The 21,888-nt window shown below is 40.4% G+C and overlaps 4 protein-coding genes across 4 annotated transcripts; 2 read left to right on the top strand and 2 right to left on the bottom strand.

Moving 5' to 3' along the window:
• Nucleotides 1-301: 301 nt before the first annotated feature.
• LOC110954320 (chymotrypsin-like elastase family member 2A) lies at nucleotides 302-3,172 on the bottom strand. Its single transcript, XM_022198775.2, has 8 exons — nucleotides 3,077-3,172; nucleotides 2,874-2,962; nucleotides 2,688-2,785; nucleotides 1,913-2,035; nucleotides 1,663-1,799; nucleotides 1,107-1,252; nucleotides 754-906; nucleotides 302-386 (listed from the first exon to the last, which is right to left on the bottom strand). The coding sequence occupies exons 1-8, from the start codon at nucleotides 3,111-3,113 to the stop codon at nucleotides 369-371; spliced, it is 801 nt and encodes a 266-aa protein (XP_022054467.2). The 5' UTR covers nucleotides 3,114-3,172; the 3' UTR covers nucleotides 302-368.
• A 3,922-nt stretch (nucleotides 3,173-7,094) lies between these two features.
• On the bottom strand, nucleotides 7,095-11,670 carry LOC110954351 (chymotrypsin-like elastase family member 2A). The gene is made up of 8 exons (XM_022198819.2): nucleotides 11,634-11,670; nucleotides 10,751-10,839; nucleotides 10,555-10,652; nucleotides 9,428-9,547; nucleotides 9,174-9,310; nucleotides 8,754-8,899; nucleotides 7,940-8,092; nucleotides 7,095-7,181 (listed from the first exon to the last, which is right to left on the bottom strand). Exons 1-8 carry the CDS (start codon nucleotides 11,668-11,670, stop codon nucleotides 7,164-7,166), a joined length of 798 nt encoding a protein of 265 aa, XP_022054511.1. The 3' UTR covers nucleotides 7,095-7,163.
• Nucleotides 11,671-12,680: 1,010 nt separating this feature from the next.
• LOC110954350 (chymotrypsin-like elastase family member 2A) lies at nucleotides 12,681-16,890 on the top strand. The gene is made up of 8 exons (XM_022198817.2): nucleotides 12,681-12,785; nucleotides 12,909-12,997; nucleotides 13,514-13,611; nucleotides 13,924-14,046; nucleotides 14,139-14,275; nucleotides 15,746-15,891; nucleotides 16,514-16,666; nucleotides 16,790-16,890. Exons 1-8 carry the CDS (start codon nucleotides 12,716-12,718, stop codon nucleotides 16,805-16,807), a joined length of 834 nt encoding a protein of 277 aa, XP_022054509.1. The 5' UTR covers nucleotides 12,681-12,715; the 3' UTR covers nucleotides 16,808-16,890.
• A 108-nt stretch (nucleotides 16,891-16,998) lies between these two features.
• On the top strand, nucleotides 16,999-21,863 carry LOC110954327 (chymotrypsin-like elastase family member 2A). The gene is made up of 8 exons (XM_051949269.1): nucleotides 16,999-17,289; nucleotides 17,545-17,633; nucleotides 17,863-17,960; nucleotides 18,552-18,674; nucleotides 18,835-18,971; nucleotides 20,803-20,948; nucleotides 21,428-21,580; nucleotides 21,688-21,863. The coding sequence occupies exons 1-8, from the start codon at nucleotides 17,250-17,252 to the stop codon at nucleotides 21,703-21,705; spliced, it is 804 nt and encodes a 267-aa protein (XP_051805229.1). The 5' UTR covers nucleotides 16,999-17,249; the 3' UTR covers nucleotides 21,706-21,863.
• Nucleotides 21,864-21,888: the final 25 nt, after the last annotated feature.

The raw sequence follows: 21,888 nt of genomic DNA, 5'->3' as shown, positions 1-21,888 counted from the left end.
CTAGACTTCTGCACTTCCTCCTGGTTTTTGAAAATCTATCCCATGACAGGAGATTTTATCCAAACACTGGGTTTTTCACTGACCAGATGAGGCTATGCAGTGAGTTAGATGGTGTCTGAATCCTGCAGGAAGTCATCAGTGAATGCTGATTTGGAGTGTTTGTGACTGAAGAGACGAGAATATGAAGGGGAGCTGGAAGAGCTGCAGGAGGAGGGCTGCATCTCTTTAACTTCTGTTTTTTTTTATTCCCTATAAATCTTTAATATCATTTTGATGACTGAGAAAGAAAACACAGAAGACGTTGTATTGCCCTTTTTTTATTTCATGGTGCAACTAACAACTACGTACGCTGAAGACCAATCTGCATCTTAGTGGATGGTCATCACCTGGAAAAAGAAAAGCATTAGGAGAATATTTTAAACTGCTGCGGTACAAGGCAAGAGAGCATCTGTGTCCAGATCCTGCTCACAAAATAAGGACAGGTAGATTATAGTATTTCAAAATATTGTAGGATTCTATTTAGAACTTTCTGTACAATCATTTAACTTTAACAAAGTTAGAAATGGAATTCTTTAATTTAATAGAATAGAAATATTTTATTGATCCCCTTGGGGAAATTATGCTGAGGTATTTTTTGTTCTGTGCTTTGTCTGTAAATCTGTTCATTCTCCATAGAAGGAAGAACTTTATTGCAGTCAGCTTGAGCCAAAAATAAGCAAAAATGCAACCTGTGTATCACGCATTTCCACTTACATTGTTGATCCAGGAAATGTAGGCGCTGACTCTGGTGAAGACAGAGGGCTTCTTGTAGTAGTTGCAGCCCAGGCTGGAACCGAAGCTCACCACTCCGTGGACATCCCAGGAACCATCGGTGTTACGGCAGTTCAGGGGACCGCCAGAGTCTCCCTAAGGACAAAGGAGACAAATGTGATTTTAGGTAAAACTGAACAGAAAAATGCAAGCATCTTTATAAAAAGAAGTTTGTAGAACAGCATTGCAATGACACAACATTGAGATATGTTTAAGCTCAAGGCCGGGTTTTGTTTTGTTGGAAATGAACTGAAAAGTGGCATAGGTTTGGTAAATAAAGTCTGAATGTGACTCACGTTGCAGCTAGCCAGCTCTCCATCTCCTCCAGCACAGATCATGCTGTTGGTGACCAGATTGCCCCACCAGTCGGACCTGGTGCAGGTAGAGTGGCCGATAACGGGCAGAAGGGCCTGCTGCAGGACGTCAGCAATGGGACCTCCGGCTTTGTAAGAGAACACAAAACACTCAGATTCAGCGCTGAAGTCAAGGTCGTCATATTAACAGCTGAGTTAGTTCATAAAGTAGGTCCACAGGACACTACTTCAATTCAGACACAGGTAAAAACAGAAATAAAAATGGCTGTAAAGGATCAACATATCTTTTTGGCAGAGTTTCATCTGTTTAACACGTAGTCAACTTGGATAATTGCTGAGAAATACTACACCTGTGTTAGCACCACAAGAACACTGATTAAACATAAAAATGGGACAAGGAGGTTATTCTAGCAGCCTTTACAGGTACTTGAAATCATTTTAACGGGTCTTTCTTGAGAATGAGACCTCGTCTCTCAATGACATTACCTGTATCAATAAAGGTTAAATTAAAAAAGTGTATTTAGCTAAAAGAGCTTACTATAGAGACGTCCCCAGCCGGTAACGTAGCAGGGGGCACCATCAGGCAGGATTTCACCAGAATTGGGCAGACAGGCAGCCGCGATGGAGTCAGAGAATTGGACAGGAGTTGACAGCTTGATCAGGGCAATGTCGTTACTGGAGTTTGAATAGAAATGGCACAGCAGAAAACAGAGTGAGCAACATGCTTATAATAGTGACAGCAGCAAATTCAGGCCACTACATATAGCGGGTTACATGTTCTGGCCCACCGGATTCTGTAGGAGTCCCAGTTCTCGTGGACAATGATCTTCTCAGGGGTGTAGGCGATGGAACCAGACTCATTGTCGGTTTCCAGACTGTGCTTTCCCAGGTAGACCCTGTAGGTGCGATTGCTGCTTGGCCACAAAAAAGCAAAGAAGCAAACATCTAAGTCACTAATAAGAAGTTACACTTAACTCTATTTGAACACAGCAGTACCAAAACAATTACCTCTGCTACCATTACATTAGTAGAGGACGACTGCTGCAAACATAAAGTGTTCATTTAACTGTGAATTTGTTTACCAATTATTAATATTCTGATATCTATTCAGGGCTGCACAGTGCATCAGTGATTAGCACCATCACCTTGCAGCTAGTTTTGCATCCCGGCCTGAGCCTGGGAGCGTACTGGGTGGAGTTTGCATGTTCTTCCTGTGCATGTTTTCTGCATGTAGTCCGGCTTCCTTCATAGTCCAAAAACATACTGATAATTCTAAAATTGCCCGTAGGTGTGAATGTGAGTGTCATTGTTTGCCTCTCTTGACTGATTAAAAGTAAGAATTGTAACCATAACCACAGCTCATTTAAGTCAGCTTTTACAGACTGATTTACATTGTCGTTCCAATTCTGTGTATTGCACTTAATAGGCTTATAACTCCATTATTTTTCCCACCATACTGCCTCTATAAGCCCACTTGAAGTAGTACCCAGTCTACCATATGTCTAGTATGTCTTTGTCCTCTGTGTATTCACACCTGATTTCTGCATAAATGTTAAGTCATACCCGATGCAGTGAGCGGCAGTCAGGACCCACTGACTGGAGATGACGGTGGCACCGCATGTGTGGTAGAAGTTGGAGCCACTCTTGTACTGCAGAGAGGCCTGAAGAGAACACACAATGACACCACATCAATGTTTTACCATCTGAGGAAGACGCTGAAGTTTAAAGAAAATTCTGAAGGAAGCATACCTGCCAGGGCCAGCTGCTGCGACGGACGTCTTCTCCACCGACCACTCTGCTGACGATGGGGGGGTAGGTGGGGAGGCCGCACCCGTAGGCTGGGAGACAACAGCAGAAAACATTGTCAAATAATGTTTAAGAAAATTAAATTCTCAGGTTTGTCTCATAATTTTGCAGTAACATTTCTAGACAGAGAAGTGTCATTAGCTTACCGCCAGCAACAAACAAAGCCAAGATCACGAACTTCATGGTGACTGTCTTCTGCAGAAGCTCAATGACTTGCTCCTCCTTATATAGTGCTTTATCAGGTGCATTTACAACAGCAATACTCAGCACTTCAACAGAGCAAGGTAAAGTTGGACGGAAAAATAAATCAACCTTGGAGATAAGTAAACACATGCATCCCAAAATATACTTTATCTCCACACCTCTACCCCTGTGTGAACCACACAGATGCCTCCTGAGCTGGTCGAGTGTTATCACCTTATAGCGAGATAAGATGAGAAGTTAAGAGAAGAAATAGGAGTATTTTCCTATTTTATATGTGCAACCATACAATACTCTCTTTAACCCAAACTACATTTTTGGTTTGGTACATAATAAAGTCTGCACATCAATCATTTTTTAAAAATTCTTCTAAATATGTTACGCCCTATAGAGTCAAGAAATGCATTTTAGCTGCAAATTGTGATACATGTTAGTTTTATTGGCATGATTATCATAAGTAAGGTGAATGGAAACTGTAGCATACAAAAATGTAAGTCAACATTTGGACAGTCAGCTTTCTCTTTCAGAGGCTCTAAACTCCAACCGATATCAAATTAATCACAGATTTAAAACCCTTCTCTACGAAGGTCAAGTGCTGGCTAAAAGCAAATCAGAGCTGTAATCATTCTTAGTTTGCCATGGTTTTTTTATTTTATTTTTTTAAACTTATTTTGAACTGGTTTGTGTAATTATTTGTTTTTATGTGAACATGTATTTTATTGTTCTTTTGTAAACTTTTCTGTTATTTTATGATGTTATATATTCTGACTTTTATATTTAAAGGCCCATCTAGGGACAAGAGTTGGAAATTAGCATTTGCTATAGACTCTCTGTGCAGCACATCAGATTCATGCTCAGTGATGGAACTATGTTAAACTGCATCGTCCCTATCAAATAAATAAATTCAATTCAATTCAATTCTATAAGAGAAACTTAGTATGTTTGTGTTCTTTATATTTTTGCAAGGTTGGGAATAGATAGAAATAAATCACTGAGTTTTTATGGCTTCCATAAGGTCATAACACAGGTACTGTATTGGCAGTACAGTAGCATCTCTTGGTGGTTAAACAGCAATGGAAAGCATTCATTTTTTACATTGTTCTTTAAAATCAAAGCCAAAAATGGACATTTATGGAAAATGAACATTTCCACTGTGAATCCAATTGTGATTGCATTATTTTTGATGTAACGAGAAAATAACAGTGGATAGATGCAAATGATTTGCACTTCATATACAGCCCCTGTCAAAAGTTTTGAGACACTTTCTCATTCAAATAAACTAGAACCCGTCTTAAAACTTTTGACAGGGGGTGTATGAAACAAACACCCCCAGCACATTTTGCAAACTTCCTGAGCTGATCTATGTTTGTGTGGCATGACAAAGTGCATGGAGTTTTCTGTATTCTACTAATAACTGAGTGCTGGTTAACTGCATTGAACAAACAGTACAGTCAGCTGTGCCATTCTGTGCTGAAATAGAAACCCTTATTTGCTGAAGAAGGCAATAAAAGGTAATCAGTGTTGGGATTGTTACATTTGATATGGAATATATTAATTTGTTTGAACTTTTGATATTCTCTAAAAGTGAATAAAAGTTCAAACATGTCAGAAAACTGTGGAGATACAGACAAGATGACGTTTGTGATTCTCTGTGTGTCTGTTGCTGGTGGTAAGGATCTTTTTCTTGCTAAAAACATCACACACAACACTGCTACAGCCACATGTCTTTGTTAAGTTGGTATTTCAGCTTTATTACAAAGTGCTACAGATACACCTGCATAATGCAATCTGTGGCTTTGAAAGAATCTTTTACTTTGGTCCTCTCAGCCATGTGGTTGGAGGAGCAGATGTCCAACCTCCCAGCTGGTCCTGGCAGGTAAAAAAAAAACATGCAGCGCACGTGTGTGACAAAAAAAACGTACACACTTTGATAGTATGAAAGCAAATGAAGCTCATTCCAAGTGCTTTACAAAAAGCAAGTCACTGTATTAGAACTTTCACAATAAGAATGAAAATAAGTCAGTAAGATAAGAGAATACAAATGAAGGACAAATCTCAACCTACAAGCCCATTTATTTTAATGCTTCAGACAAACTTTCAGGCCTTAACAGTGGATTAAAATGCTTGTTGCTCTGCATAAAATGTACCATGATTGGTTGATGATTGTGTTTTAAAGATAGCTGCAGTTTTTTCAATCCACGGCAAAGCACAACCTGAAAGAGACAGAGGAGTGTGCTGTGTTCACGGGCAACGCTGACATGACATCATGGTGCATTATTACCTCTTTTAAATCAACCTCAGGCTGCCAAGGTGAGCACTAAGTCAAACATTGCCACAAGTTACTCTATGAAATACACTGGTTAGCTAAAAAAAAAAAAAGGTCACACAATCCAATAATTTGCTGGACTGCCTTTAGCTTTGACACTTATTCGCTGTGGTATCGTTTCGAAAAGCGACCACATCGAAGATGATGGTTCTCCGCTGTCCTTACAGGTTTTAATAATTCATTAGATGGTTCTTAACCTGATTTTAGTAGTTTCAGAAATGTCCTTACTTGTTTTGTTTGCTTGCAGGTCAGTAATTTCACTCTTCTGAGACTGAATAACATCCTTTCCATGACCATAGGAAATGTCTTCCAACACGGTTGTTCAGGAAATGAGAAGTCCTCACTGCATCAGCCAGGGTTTAAGAAGTTGTTGCAGGTGAAACACATTCATCACTGCAGTAATTATCCAATGGAAGGCTCTTACCTATTTGCTCAATTAAATCCAGGTCCTCACACTCTTCTACATTGGTTATAATCACATGGTAGTTTAAGTCGGACACTTCATTCCCACCTTTTAGCTGCATTACTGTGATGACTGACATGTCTGCCAATTACATATTTCTGTCTGGCAGTGTGCATGCAGATCATGTACACTCCTGCTACCATAACTGATGAATTTTGTATGCACAGTACATCCGGCACATCATTTATTTACTTTAAAAAGTCAAAAGTGGGAATGTGTGCTTCACTGTCTCCACCTTAACTCTGACTTTAGCCTGAGTATCCACCACCTAGCTACACCTAGTGCACCCGCAAACGGCAGGATGACTAAATTAATTTTAATAACGTCAGAAAGCTGCTCTTTAACCTGCATGTCCGCTCTTTTTGTGTTGTAAAATGTGCGGCACCTATCCAGGAGGTGATGTTTTGCCTTCAGACTAGCCGACAGCTAGCATACTGGCTAATAAATCTCTCTCCGATGCATTGAAGACTCAAATTCTTAAACACGATGAGGAGAAACGACCAAATTGAAGCATAAACAGTGTCTTAAAGAAGACGCGCCATGGTGCATTCAAGTGCATCTTGTAAAAGAGAGGAAGTTATTTTTTGCCCCCTAAAAATAAAATAAAATGTAAAACGTTAATCTAAAAAAATCTAATCAGTATCTACTAATCAGTAGACTTAAATACTTCCCTGAGTACCTGCGTGATATTTCCAACCTGTTAAACTGTTTGACGTTTTGTAATTAATACACTAATAAAGCCATGCCCGATTTGCATGCATTTGTATACATGCAGATTTTTAAAAGCTGTATCAATAGTTTTCAGTTAATTCCTTCATATACTTGGTAAATATCTCCCCATGTAACTCTGTGTTCATTTCCAACCTGTTTGACTATTAGACATTATAATTTGCATTGCTTTATATACGCATCATTTTAGAACTCTATAAAACATCTAGTTGTTATCAGCAAGTCCACAGCAAGAAGAGGATGGGGTGGTTCAATGAGTTAGACGTTGAACTTTGGCTTTGGAAGCTGGTGTCTGAATCCTGCATGAAACCATAAAGTGTGTGTGGTGGAAAAGACTGGAGCATGGAGGGGAGAGGAGGGCTGCATCTTTTTAGATATTGTTTGTTTTATTCTTAAATCTCTAATATCACTTTGATGTCTGATTTAGAAAGCTCAGGAGACGCCGTATTAACCACTCCATTCTTTATTTCATGGTGCAACCCTCCACAATGTTCTCCAAAGATGAATCCACATCTTAGTTCTTGGTCATCACCTGGAAAAAAAGAAAACATTAAGAGGACAGTTTAAACTGGTTAATTGAAGTACAGCATCTATCTGCAGCTCCAGATCACATTTCCACTCTCATTATTTCCGAGCTACTGAGCTGCTGAAGTTAAAAAAAAAAAAAAATTAGGGCAGGTAGACTACAGCGTTTCATAAGTTTTAGAATTCTATTTAGTAATTTCTGTACGATCATTGATTTTGCCAAACTTAATGTAATTCCTCCCTTTAAATGCAACCATTTCTGTGATTAGTGACAAGATGTTCTTTGCTTTGTCTGTAAATCTGGTGACCAGTGGAACTTTTATTGCAGTGTATCCTGTGTATCATGCAATCTTTCTGACAAACATTTTAGAATTAAATGTTTTTCCACTAAGGCTGCACAGTGGGCTAGTGGTTAGCACTTTCTCCTTGCAGCAAGACGATCCCCGGTTCAAATCCCGGCCTGGGCCTATGATCTTTCTGCATGGAGTTTGCATGTTCTCCCTGTGCATGCGTGGGTTTTCTCCGGGTACTCCGGCTTCCTCCCACAGTCCAAAAATATGCTGAGGTTAATTGGTTACTCTAAATTGTCCGTAGGTGTGAATGTGAGTGTGATTGTGTGTCTGTATATGTAGCCCTGTGACAGACTGGTGACCTGTCCAGGGTGTCCCCTGCCTTCGCCCGAGTCAGCTGGGATAGACTCCAGCGACCCTAGTGAGGATAAAGTGGTGTATAGAGGATGGATGGGATGGATGATTTTCCACTAACATTGTTGATCCAGGACATGTAGGCGCTGACTCTGGTGAAGACGGAGGGCAACTGCTCGTAGTTGCAGCTCAAACTTGAACCAAAGCTCACCACTCCATGGACACCCCAGGAGCCATCAGCGTTCTGACAGTTCAGGGGACCGCCAGAGTCTCCCTAAGGACAAAGGAAACGAATGTGACATTAGATAAAAAGTGGATCAGAAGATGGCCTTTATGACGTAAATGTCCGTAGCACAAAAATGCAATGTTTACGTGCCAGGCTGGGTTTGTTTTGTTGGAACTGGATTGGAAAGTGGAGCGTACTGAGGACCACGACAGCAGTTTATTGCCAGACACATTCCAAAGCAACTCACAGATATAAATTTGGTGGGAGACCATTTAAGAAGACAGCTGATCTAAAACTTTTACCCAAATGGAACGCATAAGTTGTATGTTTACGTCAAAATGACCACTCACTGCTCTTTTAGACACAACAGGAGGGAATCCTGAAGATAACCAAACCTCTGGAGAAGTGGTGAAGGCATTCTTTACTGTGACCTCCTGACCTTTCTTTCTCCTTAACACCCAGAACTTTCTATACAGGAATGATCTCAACAGTTTTAAATCCTTAAGTTTTCATTTATTCACTGTGTATCGCTTATTATGTCATTGTCTTATTGTTTGTTTGTGTTATGAAGCGGTCGTAAATAAAGGTTTTATCATCAGTTCGACTGCATATTTCTTTGTTTGGGACTGGTAACGAGTGAGCCAGTAGGTGCAGTTACGCTACATCTACAAGTGGCATAACGTTGATATATTCAGTTAATGTGGCTCACATTGCAGCTCGCCACCAGTCCATCTCCTCCAGCACAGAGCATGTCGGTGGTGACCACACTGCCCCACCAGTCGGACCTGGAGCAGGTGGAGTGGTCGACCACAGGGAGGAGGGCCTGCTGCAGGGTGTTGGAAAGAGGACCTCCAGCTGTAAAAGAAAACATAAGGCACACAATTAGAATCAATAAAGTGCACGGTGTACTTTTGAAATTGCTAAATAAAGGTAAATAAAGACAAGTTAAAGTAAAAAAAACAAAAAAAACAAGACAAATGTATAGAGATCTTGATTGCAGATTCAACCGCTTGATTCTTTTTGAAATTAATTTCACAATAAAGTTGATCACACATTAAAGACATGACGTCAGATCACTTTGGCAGCCCTCATAAGTAGTGGATCACTTTATTTAGCTAAAAGAACTTACTCCACATCCGTCCCCAGCCGGTGACGTAGCAGGGGGCACCATGAGGCAGGATTTCACCAGAACTGGGAAGACAGGCTGGCATGATTGTGTTGGAAAATTTGACGGGAGTTGAAAGCTTGATCAGGGCGATGTCATTACTGGAGTTTGAATAGAAGCGGCACATGAAGAAACAGAGTGCCGGTGAGCATTATTAACATGAGTAAAGTGTACAGCAGCTTCTCATTGTATATTGTGGGTTACATATTATGGCCCACCGGATCTTTTTGGAGTCGTAGTTTTCGTGGATAATGATTTTCTCAGGGCTGATGGCGATGGAACCGTCCTCATTCAACTTTATGTTGTGTTTTCCCAAGTGGACCCTATAGGTGCGACTGCTGCTTGGCACAAAAAGTAGAGAAACAAACATCCAAGTCACGTAGAACAAATAACGTGTTACACTTAACTCTGTTAGAAAACTAGTATACAAACAATTGCCACTGCTACCATTACATGAGTAGGGGACGACTGCTGTAACCATAAAGTGTTCATTTAACACCGAAAGTTACTAAATATTCTAATACACCCCCTGTCAAAAGTTTTAGGACACTCTCTCATTCAAATAAAGTAGAACCTGTACTACAACTTTTGACAGGGGGTGTATCTACCAAATTTCATCAATCTGAACAAAAAAGTCAGTGACAGCCACATTCCAAACCCAACAGGAAGTGAGCGATTTTGCGTTGAATGTCAGATTTTGCCCATTTTTCACTTTTTTCTAGAGTGAACTCCTCCTAGGGGGAAACTCCAATTCACCTCAAATTGGGCCAGTACATACAGGAGGCCTTAATGATCCAAAGTTATTAAAATCTTTTTCCAAAGTCAAAGGGCGTGTCCGTGGCGGCCTCTGGAATTTTGATCCTTCGCCATGAAATTTCAAATGCTGTATAAATGCCCTGAACATGCTCCAATCTGCCTGAAACTTTACATGTATGATCAGAGTCCTGCCCTGATCACATCCATGTGATGAAATACACCCCCTGTCAAAAGTTGTAGGACAGGTTCTACTTTATTTGAATGAGACAGTGTCCTAAAACTTTTGACAGAGGGTGTATATGCTCAATAGCTTTTAAAAATGTGTCCTAACAGTGTCCACAGCTCATTTAAGTCGACTTCATTTTACAAACTGATTTACATTGTTGTTCCAATTTTGTGGATTGTACTTATTCGTCCATTAAAAATGAAGTTTTAGCATGTATACCAACTGCTACTCCATTAATTTTCCCACCATATTGCCTCTGCAAGGCTGCTTGAAGTAGTATCCAGTCTACCATATGTCTACTCTGTGTGTGTCTTCAGCAAGTATTATTACAACTTTCTGATGTCTTTAAATTTGAAGTCATACCCGATGCAGTGAGCAGCAGTCAGGACCCACTGATCAGAGATCAGAGTTCCACCGCATGAGTGGTAGAAGTAGCTGCCGCTCTGGTACTGCAGAGAGGCCTGAGGAGAACGAACAGCGACAGCGCACCACAGTTCTATGATCTGAGAAAGACGCTTAAAGACGCTGAATTGTAAAGAAAAGTTTGAAAGAAGTAGACCTGCCAGGGCCAGCTGTGCCAGCGGGCTTGATCTCCACCAACCACTCTGCTGAGGATGGGGGGGAAGGTGGGGAGGCCACACCCGTAGGCTGGGAGACGACAACAGGAGTCAGAAAATGTCACAAGAAATTTATATTGCCAGTTAATATGTTTTCCTATAACTACACATAAGGTACAGTTTATGTCAGAGTCCCTGGTAAACCTTTAACTTTTCAGAACTTTAATTTTGATAGTGTAGTTGATGCATCCTGTTAACTTTATTTTTCAGCTAACTAGGGGCTTTAGCTTTGAAAAGCCCACAAACTTCCTTCCCCTAGCCTTCCTTTTAAACAAAGAGCTCCACTACACCCAGAAACCACCGTTACCTCGGAGAGACTCTTTACAATCTAGACGTTAAACCCAACAAATACGAAGCCACTAAAGACTCTGGAACAGCTGGCCGTAATTAGACAAATAACACCCAAAGCCTCGTGACTCGTTTAAACTTGGAATAACATTTCTATCGTAAAATATGGTACAGCTACAGGGTTCCAAAGATGGCGGGGTTTGCAGTTGTCCGGTTGACTTCACATTTGTTCCAATGGGGATTTTTAGCACAGTTTTGATTTTCGGATAAAACGTTTAATGAATCACTACCGAAGGACGTACCACAACATTTCCATTTTAACATATAATTTCTGTAGGTTTTCCCAAAGCTGAGACGAGTTAGCCACCAAAATTCTAGCCGGAAGAATCAATAAGAAGAACAGAAATATGTGTGCTTCAGTGCTTATAATAAATATGATGATTTATACTGGGATCCTCACACTAGCTGTAACATAAAATGCCCAGGTTTTGCAGAAGCATATGTAATTTTCTAGACAGAGAAGTGTCATTAGCTTACCGCCAGCAACAAACAAAGCCAAGACCACGAACTTCATGGTGACTGTCTTCTGCAGAAACTCAGAGGGATTTTCTTCTCTTTATATGGCGCTTTATCGTATGTATATGTTCAACAAATGTGCTGATCAGCATTTACTTCAACAGGACATGGTAAAGATGATAGGAAACATATAAATCAACCTTGGAGATAAGTAACCACAGACTTCCCCGAACAGGCCTTATCTCCCCGCTGTGTGAACCACACAGATGCCTCCTGAGCCGCTCGGGTCTTTTAACTTTATAGTAAGAGTTGATGTTTTATGCCTTTGCATTCATTAAAATATAATCAGTCCATCTGTATTAATAAAACAGGAGCATTTTCCCATTTTATATGTGAAACTACACAATATTCACTCAGATAAAAAGGCTTGGTATGTTCTAAAGTGTGCACATTTATACATTTATGTAGATTCTTGTAAACATGTAAAACAAATAAATATCTTCATTTCATATTGGGCTTTACATCACATGCATAAAAATACTTAAATGGCAAATGAGAAGGAAATCAAAGTGGGGGAGTGGTATATTTGATAAGGAATGAGGTTATTTATCTGAACACTATGGAGTCACAGGAGTGCCACATTAAAATATAAATAAATAAATAAATAAATAAATAAATGTGGAAATATAAAAAGAAATAAATAAAAAATAAAAAAATAAAAGGAAAAAACAGAAAAGGTAAAAGCAAAGACAAAATTTTCCTTTTTATTTATTTCTCTTTATATTTCCACATTTATTTATTTATTTCTCTTTATATTTCCACATTTATTTATTTATTTATTTATATTTTGATGTGGCACTCCTGTGACTCCACAGACACCAGGTCCTGGTTATATTAAAATAAAAACCTTTAATTCCTCTGATGTGTTCAGCAAACAAGTTTAAAAGTAATAAAGTAAGTCTGGCCTTGGCCTTATATTCCTGCCACTCCTGATGCTCACTAAGCTCCACCCCACCAGCTTAATTTGTAAAAGGGCAAATTCCCAACTATTTGAAGCAGTTTTTCTAGGTTACATAAGGCTGTGAATGGTATAAATATGGCAGATGTTGACTGCAAACCGTGACGATACAGACAAGATGAAGCTGGTGGTTCTCGCTCTGTTTGTTGCCGGCGGTAAGGATCTTTTTCTTGCTAAAAAAAAGTTGCTATTTTAGCTTTCTTAAAAACTGCATGCAGATTAACAGCTGTGTGAACCCAGCTGTGGTTTTGAAGAGTCTTTATTATGTGTCTCATCAGCCTGTGGGTGCGGTGTGCCCACCTTCCAACCTTTGGTGAGCCGTGTGGTTGGAGGAGTGGATGCCAGACCTCACAGCTGGCCCTGGCAGGTAAAGAACACGCTGGGACGTCTGATGTGTGAGGAGGGCACTGTGTGATAAATAAACCAGCGACTAAAGCGCTCAGAATTTTAAGCAACGTGGAAGGACAGAAAATGTTCAAAAATGGGAATTTTGAAAGCGTTAAGGGAAGGCAAGCTCATTTAAATAGCACCTTTTATACACAGTAGCATTTCAAAGTGCTTTACAAATATTAGACAAATAGGTAAAAACTGAATAAAATGATGCAAATAAAATGAGATTATTTGAATGGAAAAAGGCCCAAAAAAATACAGGTTAGTTTGATTCTAATGCAGTAACAATCTGCCTCAAATTCAGTAAATGGAATAAAAAAATGCTGCAAAGGATTTTAAAATTTGGACAGATGGCTAAAGCTGAGGTGCATTTAGAAAACAGCATCCCATCAGAGCAGCACTCTGCAAACAGCCTGAACAGCAACACCACTCCATAAACAAAACAAAAACCAGATTTTGACATTATTCACTGTATTTTCCGTGCATGTTTTAGATTTCTCTGCAGTACAACAATGCGGGCGAGTGGAGACACACCTGTGGAGGTACTCTGATCTCCAACCAGTGGGTCCTCACTGCCGCTCACTGCATCAGGTATGAAACAGTGAGTGCACCACTGACACAAATCTCTATATTAGTAAGCATAAATTGCCTCTAATACATTTTGGTTTGATTCAGTAAAGCTTCAGTGAGGTGACAGAGGAATAGCTGGTGGGTGAATCTCAACCCACTTACACATTTGTTTGCTTGTCTTAAGATAAACTTTTAGGCTGGATTAAAAAGCTCGCTGATCTACATAAAATCATGCGTAATTGGTTAATGATTGTGGTTTAAGGATAGCTAGAGATTTTCAGATGGATCTTTGAGCTGATACTGAACTGCTTGATGTTCTGCTCTGTCCTGCAGCTCCAGCAGGGAGTACAGAGTGGCCTTGGGAAAGCAGAACCTGAGGGAGACAGAGGATGGCGAAGCATTGCTGGGCACCGCCAACATCATTGTGCATGAGAAGTGGAACGCCCTGTTCATTCGGTAAGGTATCGCCTCTCACTGCCTATCTAACGATGAACCGTGACACTGAGACAGTTTACCCCAGCATTACACCTGATGTGCTTCTTCTCCAGGAATGACATTGCCCTGATCAAACTGCAGTCCCCCGTTGCCTTCTCTGACACTGTTACGGCTTCTTGTCTTCCCACCGACGGCGCCATCCTCCCCCACAACGAAGCCTGCTACGTCACTGGGTGGGGTCGCGTCTCCAGTGAGTGTCCAGTTTGTTTAATTGATTTGAGACAAACTCAGTTTAATTTAACTGGATTGAATTATTAAAAAAATCTTCAGATAAAAGTTCCAATGCTGATTGTGTGTTACAACCTGATTTGTATTCTCTCAAAAGATGTGGAATTAAGGTTGAATTTTTCAGTTTGGTTTGATTTTATTGTCATTACACAGACTGCAAGCACGAGAACAACAAAATGCCGTTTAGCATCTAACCAGAAGTAAAAACAGAGCAGTAAAATGCACTAAAAACAATAATAATAACTAACAAAAATAAATGTTTAATAATGAACTAAAATTACTAATTATTATTATTATAAAATTATTATAAATTAAATAATTAGATAATAATTATTCAATAATATCAAAATAATTATTGCAAATTAATTAAAAATGATGAAACTATTGTACTTATTATTGTTTTTACATAAATTTATGACAATAATAGTAATAATAATAATAATCACAATTATAATAATGATGATCATTATTATATAAAAAGTCTAATAACAATAACAATATATTATTATTTCTTTTTTATTTTATTCATAATAATGACAACAATATATTATTATTATTGCTATTATTATTGCTATTATTATTATTATTATTATTAGAGCATCTTTTTATTATTTAGAGTATTAACTATTATTGTCATATTTTTATCTATACTTTGCAATTTTAAAGACATACTACATATTTTACATTATAATATTCATCATCATAACTATTTTTATGATGATGATGATTATTATATAAAAAGCCTAATAATAGCAATAACGACAATAATATATTATTATTTTATTTATAATAATATTAATAATGATACATTATTATTATTATTATTATTATTACTACTACTACTAATACATCTTACTATTTAGGGTATTAAATATTATTGTCATTTTTTTATTTATACATTGCAGTTATAAAGGCATACTGTATGTATTGCAAAAGTAAATCTATTCAGTGCATTTTATATTGCTCACTGGGCTCTTATTCTGAATTAAAACACTATTTTTTAGTCGGGATTTGAATAGCACCTTAACAACACGATTAATTTATTATGTTGCTGCTTGTTTTTTTTTTAAACTATGTGTATTACAGGTTATTTAATTATTTACCATAGGTCTATTTTAGCCATTATTCTGCATTATGTTATTTATTTGTACACTGCTGGACCTGGGCAACACATTGAGGTCCTTCCTGTTTTCAGCACGTTTGAATGACAATAATCTGACCAGAACTGAATGACACGAGAGACACAGTGTCTGACGGAAATGTGGCGATTCATGTTAGGCATCTGAACATCTGGGGCAGCTGGGTGGATGGACAGAGTTTGTTATGCCTCATTTAACACACAGAGTTCTACTTAGTGCTGTACGTTACTGGGTTTCACACCAGTCCTTACCTGAGCTGAACTTGAGGTTTCACACGTCTCTCCTCCACACAGCTGGAGGTCCCATTGCAGACATCCTGCAGCAGGCTCTGCTGCCCGTGGTGGACTTCGCTACCTGCTCCAGATATGACTGGTGGGGCTCTCAGGTGACGGAGAGCATGGTCTGCGCCGGTGGAGATGGAGTCGTGTCTGGTTGCAACGTGAGTCTAGAATAAAGAATGACACCAAGATATTAGCGTAAAACTCCACCACACTGTTGCACCAGTTCTTCCTTGCAGTAGCAGACTGGATCCTTTGTGCTTCCTCAATCATTGCATTAATTTTCAATACAGAGTACGAGGTTTACTTGTTTGTTTTGGGAAGCTTTTCTTCTGTGCTTACTGAGGAGAAAAGACCACAGATACTTTCTATGATAGCAGCTAGAAACTATTTTAATGAATAATTCATTTTTTAAGCAAACTGCAGTGTCTGGTGGGTTCTGCTTCTCAAATGTGGACACTGGCCCTTTATTTCCTGATCTTAACATTAAACTAAAAGTCTGTTTTGGAAAGTTGGCGACACAGAGCAATCAGTTTGAACAATAAAAATAACAGTCATCACTCTGTCCGATTGCATTTTAACCCTTTAACTGAGCTTTGCTGTCTAAAATTGCGATGAGTTTTCTCCAAAAATGTGACAGCTACCTCCCTTGTCTGTAAGGTATCATGAGTAATATCAGATGTGAGCACTGGGCAGACTCACTGTGCATCTTTCCAGGTAAACAAGTTACTGTTTCATGTAGAATTTGCACACTCATCATGTGTTTCCTCTCACCTGACTCAGGGAGACTCTGGCGGTCCTCTGAACTGTCAGAGCAGTAGCGGTGCCTGGGAGGTTCATGGTATCGTCAGCTTTGGCTCCGGCCTCAGCTGCAACTTCCCCAGGAAGCCCACCGTGTTCACCAGAGTCAGCGCCTACGGAGACTGGATCAGCGCTGTAAGCTCCTCAACCTGAAACTCAACCAACGCTAGGAAAACTGCAACTTCTTTTTATGTGTGTAAAGCATGTGGAACAAAATACGCTGCCGTAACTCACGTGTCCGTTTCTTCTCTTTTACAGACCATGGTTGCCTCCTAAGAGAAGAGCCTTTTGGGACCAAAGCAGCTGTGTGCGCATATAAAACAATGAAACTTTGAAAAATAAATGTGTAAAATGGTAAAGACTGTGTGTTAGTTTGTTTCAATTATAGGGTTTTTCCAAAAATATGAAAAACAATGAAGTATAAGTGCATCTTAAGCCTGGGGACTCTGTGTGAATATCATCAATGAGTGAATATTATCAATGACACTTAAATAGGAAAAAGGGGCCAGTTTCCGCCAGTGGAAACGCTCATGGGAACTTCCTATCACCAGCCACCCGCTGTGTCCTCAGGCCGCCACATTTGTTTGACTTTCTGTCCGTGTTGACCGGGGTTCCCAGGACAGTCTGTGTGTTGGACAGAAGTGCCTCACATGCAGTATAAATACAAGATGGGTTTCAGTTCAAGCTTAAGCATACAATTACAGATTCCTCATCGGTCATGAGGAGGCTGCTGGTTCTTGCTTTCGTGGTAGCTAGAGGTAAGAAGGTTTAAATCTTCTCACATAAATAAAACTCAGTAGCTGCAGCATGAGCCAGACAGTTAGTTATGAATCACATAGAGATTTAATGAATATTGTGCGGGTGTTGAAGCATTTCTTCGGTTTTATTCTTAATCTGCATTCTGGTTTGAAATTCACGCCATGCGTCTTATAAACTCTGATTATTCTGTACTGCATTGAATTGTATACCTCAAGCAATAGAAGAGTTTTCTGACATTACTGCCCTTGTCCCAGTCTATGGGTGTGGTCGTCCCACCTTCCCTCCGGTGCTGAACAGGGTGGTGGCCGGAGAGGACGTCAGGCCTCACAGCTGGCCCTGGCAGGTAACATCTGGCTCAAATAAGTTCCATCTGACAACCATAGAATTCTCCATTTTCAATTTACAACTCCAGATAGAAAAAGTGACGCCTATTTTTAAACATCTCTGAAGCTTACTGTGTTAATTTTTATTATTAAAATGTTGAAATTGTCTTTTCTAGCAGATATAAGAAGATGGAAGGGATCTATTTCTAGGATGAAGCTTCAGTGCCATTCACTGTTTATTTTTCTCAGGTCTCCCTCCAGTCAGACAGCAGTGGGCGCTGGAGTCACGTCTGTGGGGGAACCCTCATCTCCTCTGAGTGGGTTCTCTCTGCTGCACACTGCATCAAGTAAGCTTAGCTCAACACCAGAGGGAATGTTGTGAGAATAACTCAAATTACAAACGAGGGGTGCTTTTCTTGAAAAGGTAGCAAATCTAAGGAGGGTAATTTCAAGTTTTTGGTTACAAATGAGCATATTAGTGGCTCTTTTGAATTGACAATCCATGGCTGCTTTATGCAACTAAGAAATATAGTGTTCGGAATTGATTAACACTCAGTAGTGATGAAATAATCTACATTTAGAGCCAAAATTGCACTGCCCAACTGAATAAGCTGCTTATTGCTTTTTCTGTTTTTGCAAGAGCAGCTTAACACATTAACAGTTCTTCTAGCATCAGCAGTAATGTCTGCCAAGAAAAAAGTTCTATGCAGAGAAGTTCATACTGCATAGTGAAGTTATACAGTCAAAAAAAGGCTCACGATAAGCACGTGATGTCACAGTCAGTTCAGGTCATCTGGCCACCCAAACAACCGTATATTACCTCCACACAGCTGCAGTCCACCTTAAGCTTAATCACAGTTTTGTACACACAAGGAGAACAATCAACAGCGCTATCTAAAAGCCCCTAGCTAACGCCACGTCACCTGCCAATCCCTTAGTGACCGCTACAACTACAGAGTGGAGCTGGGCAAACACAGCCTGAAGGTGACTGAGGAGGACTCGATAGCTTCGGAGGCGGCTACAGTCATCAGTCATGAGGACTACAATGTTCTCCTGAGCAGGTAACAGCAACTCGCAGAGCTCAGAATGATCTCATGAGTCCAAGAAAGGATGCAACCGATGGGTCCATCATGTGTGAGAAGAGTTTAGTGATGTATGAAATATTAACGTATGCATCAGATTTTGTATACCTTGACTTCTGAATTGTTTTGTCTTTTGCAGAAACGACATCGCCCTGATTAAGCTGTCTTCCTCCGTCACCTTTTCCAACACAATCATGGCCGCCTGCCTTCCAGAGCAGGACGTCATCCTGCCCCACGGTGCCCAGTGCTACGTCACCGGCTGGGGTCGACTCTCCAGTGAGTGAATGCATCTCCTATCACTCCACAATTACAAATATTCTGCTTATCGTTCAAGCATCCTTCACAGCTTGTGCTTTTTTAGTCGGTTTCTGTGGACACCAGTCAATATACACTATATTGCCAAAAGCATTGGGACGTCTGTCTTCACACGCACATGAACTTTACTGACATCCCATCCTTAATCTGTAGAGTTTAATATGGAGTTGGTGCACCACTTACAGCTATAACGGCCTCAGCTCTTCTGGGAAGGCTGTCCACTAGGTTCAGGAGTGTGTTTATGGGAAGTTTTGACCATTCTTACAGAAGCGCATTTGTGAGGTCAGGCTCTCAGTCTCCTCGAATTCATCCCAAAGGTGTTCTATGGGGTTGGGGTCAAGACAGTCAAATTCTTCCACAGCAAACTCAGTCATCCATGTCTTTATGGACCTTTCCTTGTGCACTGGTGCACAGTCATGTTGGAAGAGGAAGGGGCCAGCTCCAAACTGTTCCCACAAAGTTGGGAGCATGGAATTGTCCAAAATGTCTTGGCATCCCTTGGTATCCATTAAGAGTTCCTTTCACTGGAACTAAGGGGCCAAGCCCAGCTCCTGAAAAGCAAGCCCACACCATAATCCCCCCTCCACCAAACCTTACACTTGGCACAATGCAGTCAGGCAAGTACTGTTCTCCTCGTAATCACCAAACCCAGACTTGTCCTTGGAATTGCCAGACAGACAAGTGTGATTTTTCACACTTGTGCTTTCCACCACTGCATCCAGCGCTTTGCATTGTCCTTGGTGATGGAAACTCATTCCATGACGCTCTCTACATACTGTTCCTGAGCTAATCTGAAGGCCACATGAAGTTTGGTGGTCTGTAGCTGTTGACTCTGCAGAAAACGGGTGGCCAACCACTTCAGGGCTGAGTTGCTGTTGTTTCCAGTTGCTTGTATTTTGTTGTGATACAACCAACAGCTGACCATGGAATATTTAGTACTGAGGAAATTTCATGAATGGACTTAATGTGCAGGTGGTAACCTATTACATACCATGTTTGAATTCACTGAGCTCCTGAGCGATCCATTCTTTCACAAATGTTTGTGGAAGCAGTCTGCATGCCTAGGTGCTTGGTTTTATACACCCGATTGGAACACCTAAATCCTATATTTGGAAATGCGTCCCAATACTTTTGTCAATGTCGTGTAAGTCAGTTTAGCGAGGTGAGCATTTCTCAACCAATAGATGGTCAAAAAATGAGAAATATTCATTAAACTGCTCTCTCTCTATATATATATATATAAAAGTTGTATAAAAAAGGTAGTTCTGTAGATAAAGTGCTTTCACAGTTCAACAAAGAATCTAACAATAATATTCTACAATATAGATCATCTCCTGTCAGTCCACAGCTGCCTTTATATGCACACATTTAACAATCAGGATGCTTTTAAAGAAATGACCCTGATCCTTTTCAACAAATGCTTAAGCCTTGCAGAATGTGCTCCACTGCTGCACACGTTCAAATGACTGAATAGAAGCACCATGAGGTCATAGTTGTTGCTTTAGTAACCAGTGTGAATCTCGCTCACGACAACAGGAAACTCACAGTTTACTCAGATGTGTATCCTGTCGACAGCAAACAAAGCACAAACCGCATTTCATTATTAGATAGAACAGTTTAATTTAACTCGCTTTGGCTCTGCTTTCTGCCTCTGGCACAGAAGTATAAAAATCTTTTGGATGTGTGAGTGGAAATTCTCATATCAGTCAAACATACGGACACGGCGATCCTCCCCTGAGGGTAAAGTCTTATTTGTATCTCACCTCAGTTAACCATGTTTGTTCCCCCCCAGCAAGTGGTGCTCCGGCTGACATCCTGCAGCAGGCTCTCCTGCCTGTAGTCGGACACGATATCTGCTCGCAGTCCGACTGGTGGAGCGTCCTGGCGACAGAAAAGATGGTGTGTGCTGGAGGGGATGGCATCACTGCTGGCTGTAATGTAAGTTTATACAAGGAAAGGTCAGCTGAAGGAGCAGTGATCTGACGGTCGGTTTCAGCAAACAGTTACGGAGTCCGTTAAACCATCCATCCATCATCAACACACCACGTAATCCTCATGAGGGTTGTGTCAGGGCTGGAGTCTATCCCAGCTGACTTAGGGTGAAGGCAGAGGTCGCCAGTCTATCACAAGTCTATAGAGACAATCACACCTACAGACAATTTAGGATCACCAATTAACCTCAGCATGTTTTTGGACAAGCTGGAGAACCTGGAGAAAACCCACACTTGCACAGGGAGAACATGCAAACTCCATGCAGAGTTTACACCAGGGATCTTCTAGCCCCAAGGCATCAGTTGAACTACCATTGCCAAAATAAAATATGGAGATTCATGGAAAGAATACTCTGAATGAAGGCAAAATTCTGCATAGTCCTACCTTTGAAGCTGCCAACCAGCAGTCCGTGTGTTGGCCCACAGGGAGACTCCGGTGGCCCGCTGAACTGCCAGAACCCTGATGGCTCCTGGGACGTCCATGGCGTGGTGAGTTTTGGCTCTGGTCAGGGCTGCAATGTGTTCCAGAAGCCCACCGTCTTCACAAAAGTCAGCTCCTACATCAACTGGATCAACTGGGTGAGCAGCAGTTTCATTTTGTTATCACAAAGTCACCTGAAGCTAACAAAGGCCTTAAGAAAAGAGGAACTTTAATGTAATTATCGTCTCTGTTATTCACTCTACAGGTCATGACCAACAACTGAAACGGCTATTCAAGTGACTTTATCAGCAATTAGAAAAACTGTGCTTTAAAAGTAAACATGTCTATCAGTTGTCAACATAAAAGCATCCAGCAGTTTCTCTTACCTTCAAATTTCAAAAAACATGAGTGACTTTTTGACCAAGAACTGGTAACAAAGTTAGAAAACAGCAGCAGATTATGGCAG

The sequence above is a fragment of the Acanthochromis polyacanthus genome, chromosome 6, assembly GCF_021347895.1.
Source record: "Acanthochromis polyacanthus isolate Apoly-LR-REF ecotype Palm Island chromosome 6, KAUST_Apoly_ChrSc, whole genome shotgun sequence".
Taxonomy (NCBI): domain Eukaryota; kingdom Metazoa; phylum Chordata; class Actinopteri; family Pomacentridae; genus Acanthochromis; species Acanthochromis polyacanthus.
This window is presented reverse-complemented; position numbering and strand designations above follow the sequence as displayed.